This window comes from Battus philenor, unplaced genomic scaffold (genome assembly GCF_028537555.1).
Source record: "Battus philenor isolate CCGP_79_NKW_IND1 unplaced genomic scaffold, ilBatPhil1.0.hap1 SCAF_10, whole genome shotgun sequence".
NCBI classification, from domain to species: Eukaryota; Metazoa; Arthropoda; class Insecta; order Lepidoptera; family Papilionidae; genus Battus; species Battus philenor.
Window position 1 is genome coordinate 15,637,730 of NW_027181662.1, and position 16,954 is coordinate 15,654,683.

General features: G+C 39.3%; 1 protein-coding gene across 1 annotated transcript in view; it reads right to left on the bottom strand.

Annotated features, from left to right (window-relative positions):
- Positions 1 to 16,954, bottom strand: part of LOC137927363 (uncharacterized) — a 47,221-nt gene that overhangs the window by 23,073 nt on the left and 7,194 nt on the right. Inside the window, exons 2-5 of the mRNA XM_068771160.1 lie at positions 12,238 to 12,446; positions 8,377 to 8,432; positions 7,684 to 7,906; positions 6,971 to 7,153 (exon numbers count right to left, since the gene is read on the bottom strand). Of these exons, the coding sequence (XP_068627261.1) occupies positions 6,971 to 7,153; positions 7,684 to 7,906; positions 8,377 to 8,432; positions 12,238 to 12,446 (671 nt within the window). The remainder of the gene's footprint in view (positions 1 to 6,970; positions 7,154 to 7,683; positions 7,907 to 8,376; positions 8,433 to 12,237; positions 12,447 to 16,954) is intronic.

A 16,954-nucleotide genomic window follows, 5' to 3' on the forward strand; every position in this document is an offset into this window, starting at 1 on the left:
CAGTTACTATGAACGCTTCATTAAAAGACACTAATGTTTTCTCCTCAGTTCGTGTTCGCGGTGCCGACGCGGAACAAACACTTTTCTGTGCACTTTGACGAAGGCAGCAGGAACATTTTTTTTGAATGTTTTGTAATTGAACATTTTGTACATGAAGTTATGTTTACATAAGATCATGAGCTTTATTGGTGTTTATCAGAACGTTAGTTCCTACTGCACGTTTTGCTTTTAGCAGGACACTGGGTCATATTATATTATATCTGCTATATATATTGCAATCGCTCGGTTTTGAAATTATTTCTTTAACAGCAGCCCTATCTGCAATATTAACCAGCAGAGAATGTATCTTTGGGCAACAGATTCCTTGAGTTATTTGTTATTATTTACTTCCTGTTGTTTACAAAGAATATTCAGATTTTTAGGTATCTTATTTACTGATCCCTCCCGCTAGTGTTTCCATACTATGGTTGTCTGGAAGAAATTGCTTCGTGTTACTGCTATTCAACTATTTTATTTATATATTTTTGTAGCGTGTATAATAAACACTAATAATAAATAATATTCCTTCTAAACAAATTACATCAATTTTGCTCCTTAAAAACAGCTTGTAACATTTAGAATTGTTTCATTTTGTGCCATTCAAAATGTCTCTCTTTACTTTTCAACCTTTTGTATGAGTTTTTGAATATTAACGTGCGTTTGATTTTTCTTACAGCGGTTCCCTGCCATAGTTATTTAATATGCAGTGTTAGGTCGGCAGACGTCTAACTAGCATCTGTCTTCATTGTTTGTTGCTTTTAACTTTGCCCTTAAACTTATGAAACCATACAGTTCAGGTCGGTCAGTTTTCTGCATGATACAATACGCAAGTGGTAACAATGGACATATCCATTATATTACCATTACAGTCAGTCACTGGTAGTTGGTATATGTTTGACAAATATAAACAGAATCAGCGCTGGCTCGGGAAGAGGATGTCCTCTTCAATGCGACTTGTTTATTCTCCGTTTGAGTGACAAGTATGTGAGATGAGAAGGCTGCGGGTGCCGGGATGCTGTTGGTGCGGAAGAAGAAGCGATGCCCCCGCGTCCCCCGCGACCTTCGCCGCCCGGCTGCGCGCTCTATATTTAAAACGCGAATCTGTTTGTTTAAAACTTTCACATCAATATCGCTTATGAGGCGCGCGGCGGCGCGATTTATTTCCGCCCCCGTCCGATGAGATATTTCCTGCCGTCTTTCAAACATTTCGCCTCTTAGCGAGAATGTGATGTGTAAGCGTCTTCGCTGCAACAATTTGGATTTGATTTACGCGAGCGAGCGGCATTTCAACCCGCACACAGACAGACAAGTTGCATGTGCACGTGTGGCACTTACGAGTTATTGTAGTCACAGGCAAAGACAACGGCTACGAAACCTAACTATGAACTAAACTAACTATATACGTGCTTCACACGCAGCGGAAATGTTATCAGTAACAGCTTGTCCGCATTCATCCCGTCTGAATCAGTTTTGTTTTTATACCTTGACCGCCAACTGGGTGCCACGAGTTGAATTACCTCAAGTGCAGAGGACGGTTCTTTTAAAAAAAAAATCTAACATAGTTTAGCTATATTACACTACCCTGTGTAACGAATTTCGTGCACGCCACATCTATTTTTGTTATATCGGGGAGAAAATATTTTGTGGTACTTGGAAGGTTCGTTAATATTTCGATATTCTCTAGTATCTTCACTGTACGATATTGAAACGTATCGATACTTCGTGTTGCTGCCCTCTGCTGGAGCAGCTTTTTGTGTGGATTTTAAAAATCATATCAGTATCAGAAGTAGTATCAACGAAGTTGTTGATCTTGGTTTGAATTAATTTATTCATTTCTGCGAATGTCCTGCAAATGACGATGTAATCTTTTCTGACCGTATTTTAAACGTAATGCGTGTTCACGTGACACCGAAGTAGGTAATCAAATATCCATCTTCGACGTGAACGAGCGGATGGGTGGGCGAAATTTTCAATTTACCAATAAATTATACGCCGGCTATTTGTAATGCATGTATCAAAATTTGCCCGTATCACGGCACGTCGTTTATTTACGGCAGGAAGGTCGTAACTCTTCGTGTTGTTTACGTTACGCGTTGTTTGTACTCCTACTGCAGGCTTCGAGTGAAGCCCGAAATGTATGTGCAATGAGTGGATGGCATTATCCACAATGGTGACAGAAACTTATATTGTAGCATAATAAAATGCAGGAATAATAATGGTTCAATATTCTGTTAAACTAAGAAGGAAACTACTGTATGTAACAAAATTAAAACAAAAAGAAACTACTTCATCATCACATATCTCATTTGTTTTTAATTTTTATCCCAATATAATATATTTTTTTCTTATCAAGTATTTTTTTAACAACAGGAGGGAACACTATCGTCAATAAACTTGTGCTACACGTGGACAGAAATTGGAGAATTAAACGATATATACTATATACGTAATATAATAATTATAGTGCGGTGGAAATTAGGAAACGGAAAAATACTGCACAATTGCTCTTTCTAACCATATGAATAAATAATTATAAGCTGTAACAGGTTATGTTGTTTGTTACGTAAGGTTTGTTTGATAAGTAAAGCTATCATCCGCCCTGAAGATACACGACAGAATGTCGAGTAAATGTTTTATTAGTCATTGTCACGTTCACCAAGGAGTATAAAAAATATGAATGATCGTATAAATAATTAAGTCCACATATGGATATTTTTTACAGGTAAGTCTACCTGGTAACACTACTGGGAATAGGCGGAAGGGTCAAAGTGTAATGGGGACCAGTAAAACTATCTGACGAAAGTTCAGCGACACAAAGGTGTCGGCGTGTGCGGTATTCAGAAAACTATTTAAAATATTTGATCAAAAAAAGTTGATGCCCCGCCAACGCGCAGCGGCTGACGTCGCGCGCAGCCGCCGACGCGCCGCGCATCGCCCGCGCGTCGCGTCAATGCGCAGAGACTCGGAGAAGAAAAGACTCAATGGAGATTACGAAAGGCTCTGACCGTGGCTACATCCGCTCCGGCGCTCTCGGATTGGAGTACTAAGCGTGTATCGAGCGACCGACAAAGTCGGCGTTCCCTCTCTATTGTTCAGCTGGTTGGAATTTACTGGAGCGTAATTAACTAATTAATATGTTATATAGTTCACTCTATCTGGTATTAATGGTTTCGGAAATAATAAATAACATAGTAATGATATAGTAAAAAAATCTATTTTCAAAATTCGTAGTATTACATAATAAAATCAATTGTTATTTGCTTTCTATTGACTCTCGCATTACAATAGTGTTTCAGAGTGTACATTTCATACATGTTGATTGTAAATAGGTGTAAAATGTTTGAAGCTTTTTGTAGATAAATAAGCTATACATTCACCCTTTAAAACTTCTACTGCTCTAACAAATCACCCTCTATTCTGTAACAGCTCGTGCCGGGAGGGCGGGGCAAGGTTATTCACTGCTACTATGTTTACGATAAAAGGCTTAAGGCATTTACCACCAGGACAAGCAGCATTTTTCAAAAAGAAAATATTTCGATTAATAGATTTAAACAGCTGGTGTTACTGAAAATATTTTGGGGAAGCCTATGTCAAGTAGCGAACATCATGTGGGTGGTGATGGACAAAAATATATGGAATTTAAATTTAGATCTGTACGGATGTTAATACAGTATATGTTGATGTTATTATAAGTCGGCGGGGGTTCATATCTAATAAAACTTTTCGTGGTTTGGTCAACTAAAAAATAAGAACTAATTTTATTTTCAAATCTAATCTAGAACTATTTTTTCGTCAATATTATCTTAAAACCTCAATAGCTATGAATTTAATTTATTTCACTTTCCAAAACGACCGACAAATATATTAAGCTGCCAAGCTGCTGCAGCGTGTTAACGGAGTTAAGCTGGTGTTCGAGTGCTCCTTCATAAAATTGGAAGCAGCGACGAGTTTGTTCGGAACGAATGACTTATTTATCTACAAACACTTGCTTTAAATCTTGTCTTTCAATCTGGGCTTTAATTTCAAAATCACTCAACGAGCGAATAAGGTCAGGATTTCTCTACGAAATCGCAGCAAGCATGTGGGAACAGGGCAGAGAATTGACAAGTTGAAGTGGCTGTGGGCTGGCCGCATGGCGCGTGGAACAGATAGCCGCCGGGGCTTCAGAATTCTGTAGCGGAAGCCGCGAGCAGGCAAGCGCAGCAGTGGACGCGCGCGCGCCTACAACTGGTGCTATTGCATCTCATAGACGTCTCATGTCCAACCGCAGACATCTTATAGTTGAAATATTGATTATGGTGAAGCTTGGCTCCGGATCATTTCCTTACGAATAGTTAGAAGGAAAATCAATTTTATTTTATTTTTACTTGTATTGTGTTGTTTTAGTTATGTTTCCAACTTATTGTCTCTCTCGCCCCTTTAAACTCTTCTCCACCTTATAGCCCCAGCGGCCAAAAGTGGGCGGCACAGAAAACTTCTTTTCGAAAGAATTTTTGTTTTAATTTTATTATATATGTAAATCTTATTGATAATAATCAGTCACTAGCAACATAGACGAATGCAATTCGAATATTAATCTCGGTTAAACAAGCAGTTTTGCAAACAGTGTCGTAATAAATCATTTACTGTGTTGTTAATTGTTTTGCTAACGGTGCGCAACACGCCGGCCGCGCCACTTCCGGCCCGCTCCGGATGTGCGCTCAATACGTGACTTTATTCAAAATTAAATTCACGTGAAGTCAGATGTTTCCCTTAATATCCACAACTTACGGAATATTTTAGGTCACGCTGAGCCCGACGAGGGAAAGATTTCGGTCTCAATTATTCTTCTGGTCCTTCACCGTCGGCGGTGCGTCGGAATCAGCGAAAGCTCTTCCTGCCGAACGAGTCCGAAGAGTAATTGAATGTTTATTATTCCCGGTGAACTGTACGTAACTTGGTTTGAAACACAAACCATGAACCAATAATGATGATCATGAAATGAACGCAGCCATAGGCGAGTAGGCGGTAGATAAGTACTAGGACGATCAGCTGGCCGTTGGTTTGATTAAGTCTATAACGGGACTGCCTGTTACAATTGTCCTGAGGAATGCTTTCCTACAGGTAGAATGAAATGGAAATAACTCGTCTTCGTTTAGGTCAAGGCTTGTTAAGACAGATCGGGTTTAGCAATGCACAAACAATTAAGAAAATGTTGTGTACTGAATTTGCTCGCGAGCTTGGGAAAGCACGGAGCATACAGATTTCTGATGAATTGTAAGAAATATCATTTGAAAAAAAAAAGCTACTGTGTACTAAAATAAGCTATAATTGATCACGGTTTGTTCGCGTGCACATCAAAAATATTAAGTCCACGAGTTGTACAAAAATGTGGACGTATGGACGGAGTAGTGCGCTCGGTTCTTAGAAACGTTGAACACCAGCGCCAAAGCTTAGCGCGAGTGTATCGGAGATCTGAAAATTATTCGCTTATCTAGAATTAGACTGAAATAAACGCGGCGAGGAGTCGATCGCCCCCGCCGTGCCCTTCGCGTCTTTCCGCCGCACCCCCCGCCCCTGCGCCCCCGCGCCCCCTGGTACACTCGTGCGCGGCCACGCCCCCGCGGCGCGTGCGTGGCCGCGAGCGATTGCTTTTTATTAACTTAATCGACGCGGTGTCGTTACGTGTGTAAGCCAAAGTATCTACAAAATATACTGAATAAAAAAAGTTTAATTTTTCTATTTTTAAAGTCGCATGTGATATACTTTAGTATAAGATAGCCGATGATAATAGTTTTGATATATACGTGTCTACGTGGAAGCCAGGCGATCACGTACATTGCCAAGCTTTAAAGCTTACGTCGACAATCTATGAGTTTTTGACTTTATTCAATATCTACATTTGGAAAATTAATTCAACAGTTCCTTTGGGTTTTCCATCTGTTGTTGATGCTACAAAGTTACTCGTTGGGGCACTAACTATGTATTTACAATAGAAGGTACACAAGTCCAAGATAGCAAGGACCTTGCCTCTTACGTGGAGTTGTGTTCCGTAGATGTAATAAGGTGCCGATGTAATGACCCATCAGACCGTACATCATCAACAGCTGATGAATTTGTGTGATGGTTGTCACCGGATCAAGTGAAGCTGCAGCGAGTCGGCGCAGAGCATAACGCACGCGCTCAGTCGGCGGCAATATTTTGACGCAAACGTGACTAATTTGGACGCTTACCCGAAATTTGTGGACCGCGCCGCTGTGTACGATGCACTTCGAGTTAATTTATGTCAATTGTCGCGCGAGATATGTCTTTGGCCGTAATCACGTTCTTAAGTTGATGAAAGCGGACGGTTTTATCATCTTAATGTTATTTAACGTTGAAGTATTTATTTGAATATTGAAATTGAGTTGAATTTGATGCGCTAACACCTTTTTATATTTTTTATTAATCAACCATCGGTGTCTCCTGTTATAGGCTTTGCAGATCATCGCGTTCTCGAGTGTAACTTCTACTTCGGATGTAACTTTTTGCCCGTAAAGCGCGAGGGCTCAGCAGGAATTGCCACGTATTGAACCGCCTCAAAGCGCATTTTCCTTTACGTTTCTCTTCTCCATTCAAAAGGTTGTTTGAAAGCGATCGCGGTAAGAGCAGGTTGTTGCACCAATTGTGCTAAAAATGGCTCATATTCTTTAAATATTTTTTTTTTTATTTTATGTTTCATACCTTTCTAGTTGTATTTTTATTACTATTTTTGTGTGCAGTGAAGTGTAAATAAATATATAATTGTAAATAACTAGAAATGAGAAAAATCATGTTCTAGTTTACTTTTTAAGATCACAGAAGTCAGAGTACGCATTTAAAATATTGTTTTTATGCGCATATCTTGACTGTGCTACACGTGGTGGTCCGCGTCCGCGACTGCTGCAGAGATGTCTAGTTTAGTTCCACTCACCCGCGTCGGTGAAGAACGCGGAGTGACGGCTCGGGCTGGAGGGCACGGAGGCGGAGGCCGACGTGAGGAAGGCCCTCTTGACCTTGGTCCACTTGGAGGCGCGCGGAGGTCGGTGCTGCGGCGGTCGTGCCCCCAGCTCCAGAGAGCGCTGCTTACGGAGCACGGGGTGCGAAGGTTCCGATTCTTACGCCGACCAACAAAAGTACATTAGCTGGCGATTTGGACGGCAAGCTTGTATCGCATAGTGCTTGCCTGCACAGAGTTCAATTGATCTTCGTTCGTAGCACGGGAGGTTGCCAGAACGTGTAAAACTTAATCTGTCATTCAATGCTTGTGATTTGGTAACTGTTAGTGGTGCAGTTGTCACAGAACCAGTGCACTGAGTATAGCTCATTTGTTGTCAATATATATATGCTGCACCTTGTACAAAAATCGATGGTTTCAGAAATGATAAATAGCATAAACATAATATAGAAAGAAAAATCCTTTGCGAAATTCAGATTAAATACTAGAATTGATTATTGTTTACTATCTTACCCTGCAAAGTTTGTACTGCCAGAAATGACTAGCTTGTCGCATTCCTATAGAAATAATAAGATAATGTGACATATTTCAGAGTGATCACTTTGCGCAGGGTGTTAAAAAGCTTTAAAACTTTTTACTAACAAATACGACCGATTAGCCTGTCAATTACGAAGTGCGTAACTAATTACCGAGCTCTTCAGAAGATGGAATGGTGATGGTGAGTGCTGGTGGGGCGTCACTGTCGCCACCATCGCTGAGGGATCGACGTCTCATGGGCACCACGTCGGGCGAACTCTTGGGCCCCCTGGACTTCTTCTTCACCGACTCTCTGTGCGTCTGGATGATGTCGCGCATCTTGCCCCACGGGCTCTTGTGCAGCTTGTTAGGGGACGGGGAGGTGGAGCTGTCATCCTGTCGGGTGTGCAGGAATACCTTATTAATCTGAACCAATAGATTTATAGCAGAGTGACAGAATAGATGTCGATTGGTAACGCAAAGTTGTAATAGTCCAGCATCTCGGGCGCTAATAAAATGGGAGTGGTGGACGTTAATAAAATCTTCCTTTATTCTGTTCCATTTTAAAATTTCCCGCGATTCTTTAAAATGTTAGATTATTAATGATAAAATTATGAACATTATACATCTGGAATAACGACAGTGCAAAGTTTACGGGTACTTTGTGAGCGCTACAGCCTTTAAAAGTTCGAAAGTCTATCCAAATCATGTTGATTTTACGATTTTCTTTACTTGAGTCATAGTCTGTACAGGTCTTAAAAGCTAACTTTTTTTAAAAGGCCATGTCTGAAGAAAATTACATCCCAAAGGGATAAGAAAGGTCCGTTCTTGGTTAGTCTTTTTGATGTAGATCTTTGCGTACAGACCTGCACAGGAAGTTGCAGGAAGGCTGCATCCTGCGCGTCGCCGCGCCGGCAGCTGCCTGCAACACGAGCGCGGATATTTCTACTGCGCTTTAGATAAGGACAGCAAGACAAATAATCAAGAAGCATTAAGCGTTAAATAAAGCGTTCGCCAAAGCGTTCAAACGATGGTCTCATTTATTCATGATATTTTCACGGCAGAATTATTTCAGTGAACACGCGAACACGTGTGCACCTCCACAAAACATTGCCAGAAGAGCCAAATAAGAAATATTAACTTAAAGGTTACTAGGCTTTTTAAGGCACCCAATCTCGGTCGGGTTTAAGTCGTGATCACTTTATCGCATGTACTTTTTTGATATAAGAACAATTTATTCGATGCTGTATAATTTTTTGAAACTTCTCGACTTGTGTTATGGTCTGTTTGATGATGGTATTCGATGATCGATCGGAACAAAGTGTTCGCTGAGATTTTGTGTTCAGAGATTTTATTTTCATAAAAGTTATGCCTTACGTATGTCCATGAACAGTCGATTTATTTCAATTACTCAGTCTAGCCATAATATTTCTTACACGGAAAAATCCTTTCATTTTTTATTACGGAAAGCATTTCATCGACAATATTATGGGTTGTCTAAAACTGATCGTAAAACCTAGAGGCTAAGATTGGGATTAGATGACGGTTATCTACAGCTCTGATGAAGTTCGAAACGTCAGAAACCTTCGTTTACAACCAAGTTTAGGTGGGTCGTGCTTTTTCGACCGGTGCAAAATCTTGCTGAAAGAACCATTGTTGGTTATGGAACGTGATGTTGTTTAGAGGCTTAACTGCCTTCTCAATCTCGATACACTTAGCCGATGTCACGCTACAACAATATGGCTCTGTACCTCCTTGATAGCTAACACCCCACCAAGCTGCATTGAAGACGAATAATCTCGCGCTGTTGACTTATCTGGAAGCTTATACAGAGCTTGAATAATGAACCTGATCGTTTTGTTTATTAACAGGTTGGTGGTAGTAAAAACTTCTCGTCGGTAAATGTAAATTTCCTGCGCCCCGTTTTTGCGTACTGCTTAAGTTGTTTGGATTTTATAATTATATTCATTTTTTAAATTATCGGTTAAATAATAACTAGCCACGTTCTAAAAGGCTGCAGGTCCCGATTATTCTTTTAAAATACGCGAAAAGTTTTGATTTCGTACAGGATTTCTTCCAATATTTTCCTCCACTGCGTTGATCGCCTTATACCTATATAGTCTGGTACACAAACGCTCTACGATACCAAGTAGAGAGTAAGTTAAAAAAATTGCAAGTAGCTTCATATCTACCTTAGGAATAATAATTCGGTTTTTTTTGTTACCTCATTACATTTTAATAAAACAAAAATATTTAACACCGATTGGCAAGAACACCTAAAAGGAGAAAACATCATAAATATACAAACAAGAATGACAATTTCGAAATTGTAACGAGATGGAGGATATTTGTGAACGTTTCTGAGATGATTTTATGTCGAATTCGCTCGTTATTTACAATACTGGTTCATATATCAAAAGTTTGCAAGTGCGGCGAGAGTTTGTGAAATCTAACATCAGTGCGAGGCTTGCCGCGTGCTCCGCTGCTCACTGTAGTTAAGTATTATTGAACTGAAGTGAGTTATCTTTTGCTAAAGTTTGTGTGACGATGACCTAAAATATATAGGAACACTCAGTACTTCTTAGGCTTTTCTAGGTTCTAGTATTCAAAGTTCATGTTTGCGAGTTATCTGAACAATTGTTGGCCTGTCATTCTGTTTGTTTATTTTCTCGTTAACTATTCTGGCTGTGAATGGTGGCCTTTTGTGTGTTTTAATTTAGTCAATGGGGTCCTTTTTAATTGCTAATAGAGACATTCAGTTTGTCGTTGGGGCAACTAAGAAGAGATTGTACAAATAATAAAGGACATTTAAAAAAGGTAAGATTCGGGTGTGACGGTAAATGTAATAAACTGGTGTTTATATATAGTTTCCGGACTGACCAATTTACCGTAACACGATATAGAAGCGCGGTGGTCAAGTCCTGCGGGCGGGCGGCGGCGCGGCCGGCGGCGCGGGTCGATCTATTTCAGTTCGCGGTTCGTTTCGAGTTTGATTAGTAGATCTGCGCCGCCGCGCTTTGATCCGCGCCCAATGTAAACCGCCGAGCGGATCGATAATTGCTTATTTGGCAGAAGACGCGGACCCGTTGCCGGGCGGGATGAAGCACGGCTCCAGAAATAAGGAGCCATTCGGAGGCCTCCAGTTGACTGCAATAGGAAGTTGAGCGTCTACATATGAAAGACTGAGTAGCTTTCACTTTAATCAAATCCGGCCAATTATTTATAATTATTATTGTATTGTTGCCCATGTAGCAGTTGTAGTCGTGTAGCTCGATCCACGGTCATCTCGGTGCTTCACCATCACTCCCTGATCTTTACCCATCTTATATATAACTTCACATACATAGATCAGTATTTGTTCTTAGTAAAGTTGGGTTTGGGTTACCTCTGAATCTTTAGCCACTTTAGCAAATAGTCGAGCGTAAGGATCCTATTTCATACTAAACATATCACTAATTTCAACATTAATCTAATGATTTTACAATATATCAGTTGATTTGCCTCTGATTACTAATAAATCTAGTAAAACCCTTTACATTATAAATTATTGTTTCATTAATAATTCCACTTATGAATGAACTTTTTTAACTACTGTATTAAGGAGGTTCGTAAAAATAATCACAAATAACCTGAGTTTGTTACAGACTTTTCACAGAACGGTACACGTAGCTTTGTTACAAGGCTTTTAAACTATTAAAAGTTGAAGCATAAGATTATAGAGAGGTCAGTTAGATTCTAGTTTGTGTTAAATTAGGCTTTTCGGGCATTGAGATATCAGATATGAATAAATTGGAGACAAGGTTATGTTATTGCGTTGTTGTAACTTGAGCCATCTCTTTTAGTAAATTGAAAAGTATTATTTATTCATTTATCTAATTACTGTTTTGTTAATTAATTTATAGTATTAATTATTTAGTAAAGTACACAAGAAGCAGAATTCTAACGCACCTGCTTATTTAAGATGTGTACAACATTTACAATATTTATGTTACACAACAGCAAAAAGTAATGTAAAGAAAGTAAAAATTTAATCATTACACACATATATTTAAACACACATACACTATATGTTACAAAACATAATAAAATCAATGTTTCAATGTTTCTTTTTGGAACTTGCTTAGCGATGTACCATATATGTTGAGACCTTTTTTGACAAGTTTTCTGTTAATTTTTTTTCTTTCATGAATGTTACATGCAAATAAAAGGAATTAAAAATAGAGGATAGTGATAAGCAAATATAACATGAAAAAAAAAACAAAAAAACGTATACAAACCAAATTTTGACATTTTGAAAACTAGTCGGCGCAGACATATTTATTATTTAATAATTTGTTTAAAATATTTCATATTATAGTGATTTTTCTACTTTGATATGATGTTATGCTCCTTGGAGTGTCTACGAAGAGTGTGATATTGCAGGAATTTTTTTGAAAACTTTTAATTCTTTCGATATGTGTTTTAACTGCCTGTCTAATCTCATCATAACATTCTAGGTTAGTTCTTAGATAGCAATTGTAAAATGAAGTTGTAGTTGAGACCTGATTAAATTATTTGCTACTGCGAATTATAATCCCAAGTGAACTTAGAAGCTGCTCTAAGCATTTCGTGTCCATATAAACACACAATCGATAAACATAAGGTACTTCCTTTAGTGTATTGCTAACAATGTAATTAGTGTAAATAATATTTAATTTTAAATTAATTTCTAAGTAAGTGTTATTAACCTGCATCCATCGTGAGTTCTTCGCATGAAGAGTTGGGTGTCAAGGAGAGGGCGCTGCCGGGCGTAAGGCTAGCAGAGTCCCGAGGGTCCGGGTGCGTCAGCGCGTTGGGCGGGCACGAGCCGGCGAGCGCCACGGCGCCCACCAGCGCGCCCGCCGCCACCGCTGCAGCACCGCCGTACGGCGCCGGCGACCACTGCGCCTTCTCCCATCTACAATCAACACGCACTCACTACACGCCACTGTATAAAATACGCGAATATCTGAAGAAACTCTGTATTAACCTGTTAAATTGTTACGGAAGCTACAAATATAAACAGCGTTTTATAAGAGAATTTAACCAATTTCAATATTTAATCTTATATGGATTCGGTTTAAATATTCATATGATGTAAACATTGACTCGCTGACCGTTCCCCTGTGTAACAACTTCTGTGTGAGTTAAAAATTTTGCGCCACCCTTCGGCGCCTGTTCGAGTGGTGCTGTGTAGGGCTTCTAATAATCACTACAGGTGAGCGGTACCGTAGCCCCATACTTTCATATTTTCATACCTCAATACTCGATTCATTTTTTGGTAAGATATGCTTTTGGTTTGATTGAAACGTCATTATATATTTTAAAACCTCGTGCATAAGAATGATAAACATAACAACAACAGTGATGCACACAAAGCCTGCATCAGAAATAAAGACAGACTTGTGCACTTTTCTCTTGGCCCTGCAACATTCAAAACTACTTCGTAGACAACGGCGCGCGAGTTTACAGTAAACACCCTATAAGGCTATAGAGCCATCACGCAAAAACTTTGAAGAAAAAATCTATTACAATTAAAAGGATTTTAAGGACAACCCAGCTTTGGATTGAATTATTCTCACAACATAATGTATTAAGGACATTTAAAAATGTTCACGAAATTTAAAAATAATGTGTGGATTGATGTCATGTCAGGACGAGTCTGGAACCTTCGTAGTATATTCTCGTCACAAAAACAAAAGTTATATTCGTCTATCCTCCGCTATTTTTAAACTATCAGGCTTTCACAAAATATCTGTCTCTATTACATTACGATAATTATATTTTAATTGTTACGCTAATTTACTGCGCGATCACGTCGACAAACATTATCCTGTGTTATCTTTATAATCTAATATATAAAATTCTCGTGTCACGGTGTTCGAACTTGAACTCCTCCGAAACGGCTTGACCGATTTTTACCAAATTTTATATGCGTATTTAGTATGTCTGAGAATCGGCTACTATTTATTTTCCATACCCCTAAGTGTGGTGGTGGTCCACCCCTAAATTTTATTTTTAATTTTTTAGACAATTTTTTTGTTTTTTATTTTATTATGATACAGCATACAAAAATACATACAAACCTAAATTTTCACCCCTTTACGATCAACCCTTATCTTACATTTGTTAATTAAGAACTTTAATTTTTTTTGCAAAACAACGTTTGCGGGATCAGCTAGTATTATATACTACTCAAAACAAAATAGGGCCCACCATCATTTTGCCCCTTAATTTATGTGCATACATGATTATTAAATTTTTACAATTAGTCGATGTTAAATTAGGGTTTTACACATTAAGTAAACACAAAATAACGTTTGAATTGTTTAATTTTAGCGCAATACACACAAATACACATTTTTAGAGAAAATGAGCACTAAGTAGACTGTCAATAAAAACTTTTATAGTCACTGTTTGTTTTTAATAAACTTGCCGGGAGCTTTTCTTTAGTATCGAGTAGTACCTCCTTTGCTCCGTATGCACTCTCTGAGCCTATCTGGAACACTCTCAATCAGATGAGTGATGTTTTGGTTGGGTATTCGTTCCCAACAGAGTTTCAGCGCGTTTATGAGGTTCTGTTGGCTGTTAACGTGGCTATGGGTCTCTTTAAGACTTCTTTTCAATTGATCCCATAAATGCTCAATCGGGTTGAGATCGGGACTCATTGCTGGCCAAGGTAAAACCGAGATATTGGCATCAGAAAGTGCCCTCTGAGTGACCCTAGCTGTATGCGCACAAGCGTTGTCTTGCATAAACGCAAAATTATCACCTACTCTTTGTGAATATGGGATGACATAAGGTCGGATTACTTGCTCGACGTAACTGGCTGCAGTGACCGTCCCTTCGTTCAAGATCACCAGCTCTGTTTTGCCTAACAAGCTTATACCGCCCCATATCATCACACTCGGGCCCCCAAAACGATCAGTACCGTGCATGCATGGTTCAGTAAAACGTTCTCCTTCTCTTCTCCACACACGTACACGTCTGTCATCGCTAAAAAACTTAACTTTACACTCGTCTGAAAAGAGTACTGTCCTCCAATTGTCCATGGTCCAGTCCAAATGCTCACGCGCAAACCTCAAACGTGTTGCCCGGTGAGCCCTTGTTAATTTTAAACGAATAACACGCATCCTAGAATGTTGCCCGTCCTCGTGGAGTCGATTCCGAATGTTTTGACTACTAACGCGTGTGCCAGTAGATTGCCTTAGCCGGGATTGCAAGGTCCGGGCGGTTGTCGTGCGGTCCCGGCGCGCTGTCAATCGAATGTACCGGTCTTCTTGAACAGTTGTGGCTCGAATCCTACTTGATCCAGGTCTTCTAGCCACACTACCTGTCTCCTGGAACCGCTCCTATACGTTTCGAATAGCTCGCCGTGACACACCAAGGCGAGGTGCAACCGATCTTTGCAATTCTCCCTCTTGAAGCAAAAGAACTGCCCTTGTCGAAGTTTCCACATCCATATGACGACGAGAACCTGGCATTGTAATCGAGAGTAATGCCGAAACAAAAAAAAACACAGCTAAACGAAGTGTGATCAAAGTATTGCGCTTAAAGCAAGACTGAGAACACAAACGATTGAAAATTTTAGAAGTGGATAAATTTAAACACTTTACTTTTTTGTCTACCCACTTGAAATCAACAAAAAAGTTAACTTTTAAAACATCATTATGAACTAATAAACATGTGTGCTAGAAGTGGTAGTACTTCATTTTGTCAATGATTAGTATATGAGTTATTTATAAACACGATTAGAGACAAAGTTGCGGTGGGCTCTATTTTGTTTTGAGTAGTTTATATAAGTTGAAGGGCGTCATGAAAGGACAGCTCAGTTGGGCACTAGTTTCCACCAAATTGAATTCTTCTGTCATTCCCGTTGTATCCCACAACAGTGATCCTCGCGAATGATCCAAAGCAGAAAACATTATAAACAAAGATGAAAGTGTTATGTATTTGAAAGTCCTGATTAGCACCGCACTGTTTAGTCCAAGGCAAGGTTATCGTCGGGCGGCTGTCCAGCCATGATATCGGACAAGTTAGAAGATGTAGCGCTGCGAGCTGTTTGCGGTTTCTCATACGCAGATGTTGTGCGTCGTCGCAGTCGTGATTAGCTTCACCAAATTTTATACTTTAGAGCTAATTGTCACATTATTTTTGATTTCGTATCTAAACGCTCAGGTTTTTTATGCTTTTAATTTAGCTTAATGTAATATACGAGTCTCTACTAGCCATACTGGCATTTAGAATTTTTGACTTCGGTTGTTACATTGATTTGGTGTCGTACCTCGACTAAACCGGATACTGCAATCGGGCTGACATTACTATCACTTCAACAAGCATTAGCACCGGGACAAACTGCAGAAGAAATTCCAGCGTCGTTCCTTTTCTTCTATGGCTGCAAAAAGCCTGTCCGCTCTCTCATGTAAGTTAGCACCCGTCTCCGTCTGGCTGCGATTTGCGTTAGTTTCGCTGTTGATCCACGAATGAGTTTATGGTTTGTTATTCTATAAGTAGAGGGCATGTCGCGGTCTAAAGGCAGCAATTTTTGAATGCTTTCGGAGGTATTACTTCGTAATCATTAAACGCATGAGATAAGGAAAGATTGATTTTTTTCGTAATACGTGTGTGCGCTCACGCATGTCCAATGTGTTTTATTAAACCAACAAGAACTTTATTTTCGTGCAGATGTCGATATTACTAACACGTCGAAGATAAAGTCTATACGAAGCTAACAGAATACATTGTATGTAGTATTTGATATGATAGTATTTAAGTGAAAATCCTAGAAAGTAAAACTTTTTTGTTTTTTCTTTGAAAGAGTGGACTAAGTCTCTCCGTTACGATAAACCACAACTTTAAAATGAATCCCGGTATTAACGCCGATTCTTGGTTTTAAAAAAGAAGTGTTTACATTTTACATTATTTATGTACTTTTTAAAGTATCCGATTGTAAATAACAAAGTATATATAATTTTATAACCGCTCACTAAAACCAGCGCCGGTCTATTTTGCCCCGGTCATAAACAACCCGGAGTAATTTTGTCCCCGGTGGAATATTGACGGGGCGGCGCGCCGTGTGTTTCGGATATTTTTAAAGCGAATAGAGTTCGGAAACGTCTTTGTTGCGCGCGCCTGAATGCGCTCAATGGAGCCGACCGGCGCGGTCTCGACTCCCCGGCACACCCATCGCCACGGACACTACGTTTAGTAGTTATATTATTTTATTTGTTACAGGTATACATATTATGTTTAACAAGTACCTTATAATAGCTACACTGGGCACTACATATTTAAATTACGGCGCAGAGAGATTTATTATCGAAACCATTATATGGATTTTACTACCAACTTTGAGAGAAAACGTTATTTTTAAGAAACAAAACAAAAGTTACAGAAGGAGGAAATAGTGCACTAGTTACCCACGGC